Source organism: Cebidichthys violaceus, unplaced genomic scaffold (genome assembly GCF_023349555.1).
Source record: "Cebidichthys violaceus isolate CVI_PGR_0920_01 unplaced genomic scaffold, fCebVio1.0.p SCAF_4, whole genome shotgun sequence".
NCBI lineage: Eukaryota > Metazoa > Chordata > Actinopteri > Perciformes > Stichaeidae > Cebidichthys > Cebidichthys violaceus.
In genome coordinates, this window is record NW_027176594.1 from 398,336 (window position 1) to 409,865 (window position 11,530).

The window sequence follows — 11,530 nt, forward strand, 5'->3', positions numbered from 1 at the left end:
ATATATAATATATATATATATAAAATAATATATAAATCGTAAATATATATACAATAATTAGTGCTGGGCAACTTAACGCGTTATCGTGTCAATTATTTTATTGCGTATCAACGCCGATTTAAAAAAAATACAATACACACCATTGATACATATACATATATATATATATATACATATATATATTATACATATATATATATGTTGTACATAGTTGAACGTTGATGCTTAGTTTCTCTGTTCTACTATGTCTTTAATGTACTTGTTTTTATATTTCTCTTGTTTATTGTATATTCTATGTATGCATGTACGATGGGAAGCAATGTGTAACCGGAGTTAAAATATGCACATGGCCAATAAAGCTGATTCTGAAGTTACCTTTCATCTTTTCTATATGTAATGGGTGTGGTTTGGACATGGATAAAGACAACTCAATTGATTGTTTTCCAACATTTATTTACTTCTGCAGAAGACAAAATTCAACCCATTAACTACTTTCTGATCTTCTTCTGCACCTCTGCTCCCTCAGCAATACGTCAAATGACAATGTGTGATTTTTTTACATTTAGATACATTCTTTTGATATTACAGTATGTACTAAGCTCAAGATGCACATTACTAGAAAAGGGATATACAAATTACCAGGAAAACATCTAACCTAAATCATAGCAACACATTTCCTCAAAACCATATATACAAGAGGAAAAACAGTGACACCTGGTGGGTAAAGTGAAAAGGTGCGTCGGACTGGGTGACTAAACAGAGACAACAGAAACGATAACATTACGCAAAGGAAAACACATACTTGCACAAGTCAATGCATAAACACATTAATTGTCTTCTGGTCATTTTCTGCAATTCTGGATCAAAACATGCAAAATAACTTTACACAAGAAGATATTTACATCAGCAAAACTTGTATTTTAATGGTAAAAACAACACTATAAAGCTGGGTAACATTATATTAACAGAAAGCAACGTGTCTTAAATGTTACATCCTTCCAATAAATCACCGTAACGTGGTTTAAGGCCGTGTGTGTGACCTGTGACCTGTGTTCTCAGACCAAGAATTCACTCACCATCTGAAAAGAGTTGTGGCAGCTGGGCCAAAAAAAGGGAAACCGGGGCTCCTTTCTGAGCCAGACCTGGGAGTGGAGCTTGCTGGTGAAGGTCTGGTTTTCAGGACATGAGACATATGGTTCGACCAGGAACAACCCAAAAAAAATCTACATTGAGTAGATGAGGGATGAGAGGGGTGATTGGGTAAAAGGACTAAAGGGGATTTTTTCTTGTGTGAGTTTTCAGGTGTACCTTTAGATCTGCGTTGTGCTTTAATCACAAACTGAGCAGCTGAAAGGTTTCTCTCATGCGTGGATTCTTCTCATGTGTTTCCTTAAAGTTGAACTCTGGCGAAAAGATTTCTTACAGACTGAACAGCTGAAAGGTTTCTCTCCTGTGTGGATTCTCGAGTGTTTCTGTAAAGTTGCACCCAGGTTAAAAGATTTCTTACAAACTGAGCAGCTGAAAGGTTTCTCTCCTGTGTGGATGCTCATGTGTTTCTGTAAAGTTGAACCCAGGTTAAAAGATGTCTTACAAACTGAGCAGCTGAAAGGTTTCTCTCTTGTGTGGATCCTCATGTGCATCTTTAAATTTGAACTATTGCTAAAAGATTTCTTACAAACGGAGCAACTGAAAGGTTTCTCTCCTGTGTGGGTTCTCATGTGTGTCTTTAAAGTTGAACTCCGACAAAAAGATTTCTTACAGACTGAGCAGCTGTAAGGTTTCTCTCCTGTGTGGATTTTCATGTGTGCATTTAAACCTGAACTCTGACTAAAAGATACCTTACAAACTGAGCAGCTGTAAGGTTTCTCTCCTGTGTGGATTCTCATGTGTGTCTGTAATTGTGAACAATTGATAAAAGATTTCTTACAAACTGAGCAGCTGAAAGGTTTCTCTCCTGAGTGGATTCTCATGTGTCTCTTTAAAGCTGAACACACGTTAAATGATTTCTCACAGACTGAGCAGCTGTAAGGTTTCTCACCTGTGTGGATTCTCATGTGTTTCTGTAAATGTGAACCATGGTGAAAAGATTCCTTACAAACTGAGCAGCCGAAAGGTTTCTTTCTTGCGTGGATTCTCATGTGTCTCTGGAAATTTGAACAACTGTTAAAAGATTTCTCACAAACAGAGCAGCTGTAAGGTTTCTCTCCTGTGTGGATTCTCATGTGTCTCTTCAGATCTCCACTCTTGCCAGTTGTTTTCCCACACTCCGAGCATGTAAATAGTTTCTCACCAGCACTACATCTTGAATCACTGACATGGACTTCATCAGGTTTCAAAGAGTTTAAACCTGACTGAGGTTCTCTGGTCTCCTTCCAATCATCACTGTCATCAGTGTCAGAAGAGTCTCCAGTCTTCTCATCAGTATCTGGTTCTGGATGTCTATCTGGATCCGAGTTCCTGCCTGGTTCTGGTCCTCCACAGTCCTCTCCATCAGCATCTGTTTCCATCTGTTCAGTTTGTCTTTGATGAAGATGTGAGGACTGAGCTTCCTCTTCATCATCTTCACAGGAGTGAATGAGAACTTGACATCAGCCTCCTCCAGCCCTTGAAGCTGCTCTCCCTCCTGACTGGTCCAGAGTTCCTCCTGTTCCTCTTTAATGTGTGGGGGCTCTGGGTCCTCCTGTTCCTCTTTAATGTGTGGGGGCTCTGGGTCCTCCTGTTCCTCTTTAATGTGTGGGGGCTCTGGTTCCCCATGGTCCAGACTGGAGCTCCACTCCTGCTGCTCAGGGGGAACCTCTTCTTTAACCACCAACAGCTGCTGGACGTCTGCAGGAAAACAGTAAACACACACAGAGACGTGACAAAGAAATATTAGTATTGAGCTAATAGTCTCCTGTAGATACACTTGTTTTCCTGCCATCATTCCCTCTTACACTCCCTGTGCACAGCTACCAAACAGACATGCCGACACAAATTGTAAAGACACAACGCACCAGCAGCAATGAGGTCATCAATATGAATCATTTTAGAATTCAACACGCTGCAAAATCCACGTGGTGTTATCAAAGACATACCTGCAAACTCATAAGAGGTGAAAAAGGTGACAAGTACCCGAACCCAGAACCCTGTCGGGGGGTGCGGGGGCATGCTTCCCCGAGAGAATTTTATTTTAAATATGAGCTTTAAAATGTAGCATTCTGGTGTACTCTGAGAAGAAAATTAAGTGATAAGATAACATTTACTTTAGCAAAAAACAAATGTATTATTCAGTTATTAATCAGTATTTCAGCTCTAGTTGAACAGCTGACGAGTTAGCTTTTTTTTCTTCAATCAATATTATTATTATTATTATTATTATTAATAACAACCTTCATTTAGACAAGATCTATTGAGACCTAGGTCTCATTTTCAAAAGTTTTAGTCATATAAAAACAAAGATAGCAAGAGTAGCGAGAACCATCGCCTATACAAAATAAAGTGATTAGTTTTCATTGAACCCTGTTACTGTGTGGCTTAATATTAACTTCCACTGTTACTGTAAAGCTGTTAGAATTGTGGCCTATCTAACATTTGCAATTAATATGAATTCAATCCAGTTCAGTTATTTAAATTAAAATGATAATCTACTCTGGCTAAAGTAGCTTATCAAGAGTAAAATAATAGCTGTAATCTATACACACCTCTGCACTAGCAACCTGCTGAAATGAAGGTACAGGCACCTGAACCCTCTCTCTCATTACTTCAGGGCCCTTAAGAGCAACTGCATGTGGGACTGTTGGGACTGGAAGTACACTGGCTGTGGTCATTACAGTGATCAGAGTCTGGCAGTGTGATGAGAGGGAATGTGAGCCCTTGTTGTTTTAGTGTATCTACACTATCTATCTATCTATCTATCTATCTATCTATCTATCTATCTATCTCCGCATACCCTGCCTTATCAATTTATTTAAAACACTGTGACCGCGGGAAGCTGTACTGCTCTCCCTTCATGTCTGTTTAGACCTCCACCTTTATCCGGGCCCAGCTCCACTCACATCTCAGTGGTCATAAAAGTTCTGACCACGAAATCATCCTCCTTCTACTTTGAGTTAAAAAAACAAAAAACAACATGCAACCAGATTCACCGGTGTTCCTCGCTTGAACCGGAAGTTGTTCTGCGTCGCCATATTGACGGCCGTTCCAACGCTCTTATTTAGAATCTCTGAGGAGCCGTGAGCGAGGACCCACGAGAACAGGCTTCCAGGAAGTGTTTTAACGGCTGACACGCCCCCTCTTTGTTCATCTGTTATGTGATTGGACGCTGTAGCCGATCGGACCGATCAGATTTTTTTTCAACATGTAAACAGTGAAGACGGATCACAGATTAAACTCTAGCTTTATAGTTGATATGTTTTCTGATTCAGTATCTGGTTTAAATATATGTTCATTGTAGACTGAACAACAAAAGGACCACAAACAACTTTCTTCATTCGTTAGAAATATTTGTCTTTTCATGATTTGAAATTTCCCTCAATAACTTTTATTATGAACACAATTAAAGTCAGAGAGAACTTTTTACATCATGTATCATCATTACATTCAGTCACGAGAGGCTGATCATTCCTGAGTGTCTGGTTTGATGAGTTTTATCATTTACGAGAAACCATAATCATATTCTAGGTTATTTAATAATCACAATTTCAAAACCTACAGACGCAAATAAGTCATGAATATGACAAAGAAATCGATCCTGTGCTCATAAAACAGGACACAGTTTGTTAAAGAGGTAACAGAGAAAACACCTCTACAGTGATGATCACTGTGTGTCTTTATTAGGATTATTAGTTACTATTATTAAGTACAGTGAGCATGTAAACAGACACAAACTATCAAAAGTCTCTCCAGCTGTTAAAGCCGAATGACAGCTGATCGCAGCTGATCAGCTGCCGCCATCATCAGAACAGAAACAGACGTCGCTTCATGTGAGGCTTCAGAGGAAAGGACGTCTCATGTCTCTTTAAGGACAAATCCCAATGTCCTCCCTAAACCCTAAGCCCTGAACCCTCAAGGACGTAATTGACGTCACCTGGTCAGTGGTTGAGTGTGAGAGGCTGCAAGGGCTCGAAATAGTGTAAATATGAACGGGACAGCACTTTGCTGCAACATATCACGTTACCATGAAAACGACAAAAAAATAAGATGTATAATTGTGGGTATTTATTTTACTTCGCGGGAGCGCGCCTCAAAGTCCGTGAATCCGTAAGGGGGGGGGGGGGCATTGGGATTTGGCCAAAACATATTTCCTCGTTCCTCTCTCCTCGCATGGCTTCCTCCATGCATCCCTGGTGGGAGGGACTAAGACGCAAGGAAAGGACCCAAGTGAGGGAAACGGGGATGCAATTAAGAGACTTGGGATGTACCCAATGAGTGACCGCGTGGACTGACCGAACTCGACCGAACCTTTTCTCCTTGTCTCACTCCAATCTGAGAAACGCTGGCTGGCCAGTTGCCGGAGCATGAACAGAAGAAGTAAAGTGAACCAACCTGCTCTGTGTAGCCGCAGCTGAGGGTCGAAAACAGCGTCCAGTAGTTTCCGTTGTCGCTCGTTCTCCTCTTTTAGAGCAGAACGTTCCTCCTCGTGCTCTGCTATCGTTCTTTCAAACAGACCAAATATCTCTTCAGCAGCCGCAGTTAGTCGCTGGTTGACTAAACATCTCAGCATTTGGACTTTAGACATTTTCACTGAACCACAGAAACGTCTCCTCCAGACAAACTCCGTCAAAAACACCGTTTACTAGTGATGGTTCCCTCCGCGTCGAGGCTCCGAAGCGTGTGTGTCGCGTAATCAGGAACATTTTTCTGAGGATTTTATCGAGGCTCGTGTTGATGGCGTAAGTGGCGACGTTCGAAGCCTCGCGAACCAGCCGCACCCCCTGACTGATTCAGGAAGTGGTTCGCGGGTTTGGTGAAATATATAAATATATAATAATATATAAATATAAGGGTTAGGGTTAGTTAATATATACATATTTAATATATATCTATACAATAATATACTATGTTTTAACTATATACTGGCTTTGTGGCACTCTGAGATTCTCTGAATGAAAAGTGCATTACAAATAAAATGCATTATTATTATTATTATTGAATATAAGGGTTAGGGTTAGTTAATATATAAATATATATGATATTTATATATACATAATAATATATATAATATATAAACATATAATAATATATATATATATATATATATAATAATATATAAATACAAGGGTTAGTGTTAGCGGTGTGTAGTTATGTGTAGTTTATTGTACAGTCTAACAGCAGTGGGCAGGAATGTTCTCTTGTATCTGTCCTTGTGACAGCGGAGTGTGGTGGAAGAAAACTATTCGATAGTACTGAGTGAGTCCTATGATACTGAATACTGAAACAAGAAACACTGAGGAAAGACGTTTGTCTTTAAAGTATTTATTCTCTGGCCAGAGAAGGCTTCACCGTCATACAGTCTGCAGAGGATGAGCCAAGAGTTCAGTTTGTCTCCTGCTCTTAAGCATCTCAGCACTCAGTAGAGGGGAACCTCAGGTATTTACATTAGATACAATTGATCAACAGTTTCAAGCTCCCCATTGACCCACAGCCGCCTCAGTCAGTGTCTGTGGTGAAAAGTTCAAGTCGTACAAGATACCAAACCATTTTATGCACACATGAGTTCACGCCTTGGGATGAACATAGACAAGGAGGAGATGTTTTCGTACCCTGGCTATCGTTGTTATCTAAACACATACCAGGTGCGTTAACTGGGAGTCAGTGATGGTTTTACGGTCTGTCTCAAACTTGCCAAACAGACAAAGAAGACACTGTGTCTTCACTTCCTCTCTCTGAAGAGGGAGTGTGTGATCGGCCGTGAGAAACAAAACACTGTGCTCAATAAAACTGATTGACTACTTCTGCAGGACTGCTGTGTTTTGTCAGTGTTTGTGTTCCTCACTTTCCCTTGCAGTTGTACATCTTTTAAAACACTTCATGATACTAAAAATATATTTTTCCCATTACATACATCAATATTTTGGTAACCAGTTGAAGAAAGGGATTATAACCTGCATGGTACAGTTACCAAAGTAAAAGATTTAATCTCCTTCCATGTCCTATCACTGAGTTAGAAGACTGGGATTTTGGCCGTATTTTAAACAAAGGTTGTGGTTTTTCATGACGTTACTAAATACTAATACAAAACTGTGGATAGCACATATACTACAAACTGTACTAAATGTGGATCTATCTTTACCACAAAATGACACATTATATTCGCCCCGTTGCAACGCTATCTCTGCATTGAGCTAATTTAGCGTAACAATGGAAGAGATCACGTGGCAATTGTCTGGGCCCATAGGTAAACTACTGAGGGGCTGATCCTCCAATCAAACACTTCAAATTCTCTTCCTATGTCCTTATCAACCCTTATCTGCACCTCTGCTCCCTCAGCAATAAGTAAAATGACAATGTGCGATTTAATTCTTGTTTTTTTACATTTAGATACGTTCTTTTGATATTACAGTGTGAACTAAGCTCAGGATGCACATTACTAAAAAAGGAATATTAAAATTACCAGGAAAACATTTAACCTAAATCATAACAACACATTTCCTCAAAACCATTAAAAGCAATATATACAAGAGGAAAAACAGTGACACCTGGTGGGTAAAGTGAAAAGGTGCGTAGGACTGGGTGACTAAACGGAGACAACAGAAACTATAACATTACACAAAGGAAAACACATACTTGCACAAGTCAATGCATAAACACATTGATTGTCTTCTGGTATTTTTCTGCAATTCTGGATCCAAACATGCAAAATAACTTTACACAAGAAGATATTTACATCAGCAAAACTTGTATTTTAATGGTAAAAACAACACTATAAAGCTGGGTAACGTTATAATATTAACAGTAAGCAACATGCCTTAAATGTTACACCCTTCCAATAAATCACCTTAACGTGGTTTAGGGCCGTGTGTGTGACCTGTGACCTGTGTTCTCAGACCAAGAATTCACTCACCATCTGAAAAGAGTTGTGGCAGCTGGGCCGAAAAAAGGGAAACCGGGTCCCTTTCTGGAGCCAGACCTGGGAGTGGAGCTTGATGGTGAAGGTTTCCGGGACATGAGACATATGGTTCGACCATGAACAACCCGAAAAATCTACTAAGGGCCCACCACTTGAAAGGGTATGCAGAGGGGTGATCGGGTAAAAGGGCTAAAGGGGATTCTTTCCTGTGTGAGTTTTCATGTGTACCTTTAGATCTGTGTTGCGCGTAAATCTTTTATCACAAACTGAGCAGCTGACAGGTTTCTCTCATGTGTGGATTCTCATGTGTCTCTTTAAAGTTGAACCCCGGTTAAAAGATTTGTTACAGACTGAGCAGCTGAAAGGTTTCTCTCCTGTGTGGATTCTCATGTGTCTCTGTAAAGTTGAACAATGGTTAAAATATTTCTTACAAAATGAGCAGCTGAAAGGTTTTCCTCCTGTGTGGATTGTCATGCGTGTCTGTAAAGTTGAACGCTGGTTAAAAGATTCTTTACAAACAGAGCAGCTGAAAGGTTTCTCTCCTGTGTGGATTCTCATGTGTATCTTCAGATTTCCACTCTTGCCAGTTGTTTTCCCGCACTCAGAGCATGTAAATAGTTTCTCACCAGCGCTACATCTTGAATCACTGACATGGACTTCATCAGGTTTCAAATAATTTAAACCTAACTGAGGTTCTCTGGTCTCCTTCCAATCATAACTGGCAACAGCGTCAGAAGAGTCTCCAATCTTCTCATCAGTTTCTGGTTCTGGATGTCTATCTGGACCTGAGTTCCTGCCTGGTTCTGGTCCTGGTCCTCCATAGTCCTCTCCATCAGCATATGCTTCCATCTGTTCAGTTTGTCTTTGATGAAGCTGTGAGGACTGAGCTTCCTCTTCATCATCTTCACTCTTCACAAGAGTGAATGAGAACTTGACATCAACCTCCTCCAGCCCTTGAAGCTGCTCTCCCTCCTGACTGGTCCAGAGTTCCTCCTGTTCCTCTTTAATGTGTGGGGGCTCTGGTTCCTCCTGGTCTAGACTGGAGCTCCACACCTGCTGCTCAGGGGGAACCTCTTCCTCAACCACCAACAGCTGCTGGACGTCTGCAGGAAAACAGTAAACACACACAGAGACGTTACAAAGAAATATTAGTATTGAGATAATAGTCTCCTGTAGATACACTTGTTTTCCTGCCATCATTCCCTCTTCCACTCCCTGTGCACAGCTACCAAACAGACATGCCGACACACATTGTAAAGACACAACGCACCAGCAGCAATGAGGTCATCAATAGTTTACATGGCAAAAAAGTGTTGCACTACCCAACATTGTTAAGGATTCAAAGAACATGCATCCTCCATAAAGTCCGGCTGAGATTTGATCATGTGGGCAGTTATAGTTGACTGATGTACGCTGCACCCCCTTTCCAGTGTATCAATGGACCCAGATAATATAATATTTGAATAAACTCTTAAATAAATGTGACCATGAACATATGAATCATTTTAGAATTCAACAAGCTGCAAAATCCTCGTGGTGTTATCAAAGAACAAACTTTACTTTAAGTGTAAATATTTTCTGTCATAAAGAAGCTGAGAGAACAGATCAGAAGAAGAAGATTCATTGAATCAACCGAGTCTCACTCCAAACTACATAGAAACGTTATCAGCCGGAGCATAAACCGAATCAAAGCTGCAAGCAGCATTGATAGGGCCCTCGCATATTCAAGGACGTCGAGGTTATGCATTTCTGTGACCATCATACACCGAGTGCACGAGTTAAACGGTATTTCCTGTGTCGACCAATGGCGTAGCCAGGTCAATTTGCCAGGTCTTAAGCCTTAAGACCATAGGTAGTGCTGTTACTATGATTCTAATTTGTCATATAGAGAGAAAGGGAAAGCTCAAATCGTGGCAGCGGCAGCTAGTAGAGGCACTTCCTGTGGCACGCTCAGCTGCCGCAGCAAGTTGTGGCAACTGCCACTGTGTGGGAGAGGTGACACGGCAGTTTAGCCTTTATTTTTCTTTTTTTCAATATTTTTTTTTATTATGTGACAATATATTAAGGTCCTTGAAGGTATGACTGTTGGTAGTTGTAATTGGTTTAGTAAAAAAAAAAAATGCCGATTTGTAATAGTATGGCTACTTGTTTTTATTAAACTATGCTAATATAGGCTAACGTCAGTTGGTACTTGTTGCCCATGGCAACGATAAACACTTTCATGCAGTGGACTGAATGAATGCAAATATATATACTGTGTGTGTGTATGTGTATGTATGTATGTATGTATGTATGTATGTATGTATGTATGTATATATATATATATATATATATATATATATATATATATATATATATATATATATATATATATATATATATATATATATATATATTGGGTCAAATCTCTAGGAGTAGTTCGTTAAAGTATGACACCTTGAAATGGTCAAAAAACGTCATAAAATTCAAAATGGCCGACTTCCTGTTTGGTTTAGTGAATAACTCCAAGTGGATTTTTACTACGTCCCATGTTGTTACACATACTTACCAAATGTCATACAGCTAGGTGAAACCTAATGTAGGCCAATCCGTCATACCGCAGCACCAATCAGACTGCAATTTTCGTGCAAAATTTCTAAATCTTACCAGTAACCCAAGCACCCCCTATTCGCGATGACAGACGCACGATCATAATAATGAATATTAGAAGAACAATAGGTCCTCCGCTCCGACTACGTCGGTGCTCGGGCCCTAATAAGTAAAGTGAACCAACCTGCTCTGTGTAACCGAGGCTGAGGGTTGAAAACAGCGTCCAGTAGTTTCCGTTGTCGCTCGTTCTCCTCTTTTAGAGCAGAACGTTCCTCCTCGTGCTCTGCTATCGTTCTTTCAAACAGACCAAATATCTCTTCAGCAGCCGCGGTTAGTCGCTGGTTGACTAAACATCTCAGCATTTGGACTTTAAACATTTTCACTGAACCACAAAAACGTCTCCTCCAGACAAACTCCGGAAGATATACCGAGACGGACTGTTGTGCGTTACTAAAAGGTCCGAGTGGCACCGACAAGCTTGTGAACCTTTAGTTCCACATGTAGATACAAAAAGTGGTAACAGTAACAGTTGTACTTGTATAATATAATTGATAAAATATACACTATTATAACGAAGCATAATAACAATTTAAACATTAACATACCGTTTGTCTTTTCATATCTACACCCTTGTATATGTATTTAATGTTCAACACCATGATATGAAACTGTATATCACAGACAACTTTATTTCATTGTTTAAAGAAGACTCCAACTCTGATAGAGTAGATGTTTACAAACGGTCACTGTTAACGTACACTCATGAAGAAATGCATGCTGGGTAGCTCCCAACTAGCAGATTTATGCCTCACTAACACAAATCTGAACGAGACGCACACGACATTGTATGACAGCAGCCAAAGAGCTCTAATGACAGAACTCCATTATCTACTC

General features: G+C 40.0%; 2 protein-coding genes across 2 annotated transcripts; both read right to left on the reverse strand.

Moving 5' to 3' along the window:
- Positions 1-436: 436 nt before the first annotated feature.
- On the reverse strand, positions 437-5,850 carry LOC137885311 (zinc finger protein ZFP2-like). Its single transcript, XM_068727529.1, is given in 3 exon segments — positions 437-2,566; positions 2,569-2,826; positions 5,524-5,850. Coding segments are annotated over 3 exon segments (1,656 nt in total). The 5' UTR covers positions 5,717-5,850; the 3' UTR covers positions 437-1,361.
- Positions 5,851-6,452: 602 nt separating this feature from the next.
- LOC137885318 (zinc finger protein 582-like) lies at positions 6,453-11,049 on the reverse strand. Its single transcript, XM_068727535.1, has 2 exons — positions 10,821-11,049; positions 6,453-9,150 (listed from the first exon to the last, which is right to left on the reverse strand). Exons 1-2 carry the CDS (start codon positions 11,011-11,013, stop codon positions 8,336-8,338), a joined length of 1,008 nt encoding a protein of 335 aa, XP_068583636.1. The 5' UTR covers positions 11,014-11,049; the 3' UTR covers positions 6,453-8,335.
- Positions 11,050-11,530: the final 481 nt, after the last annotated feature.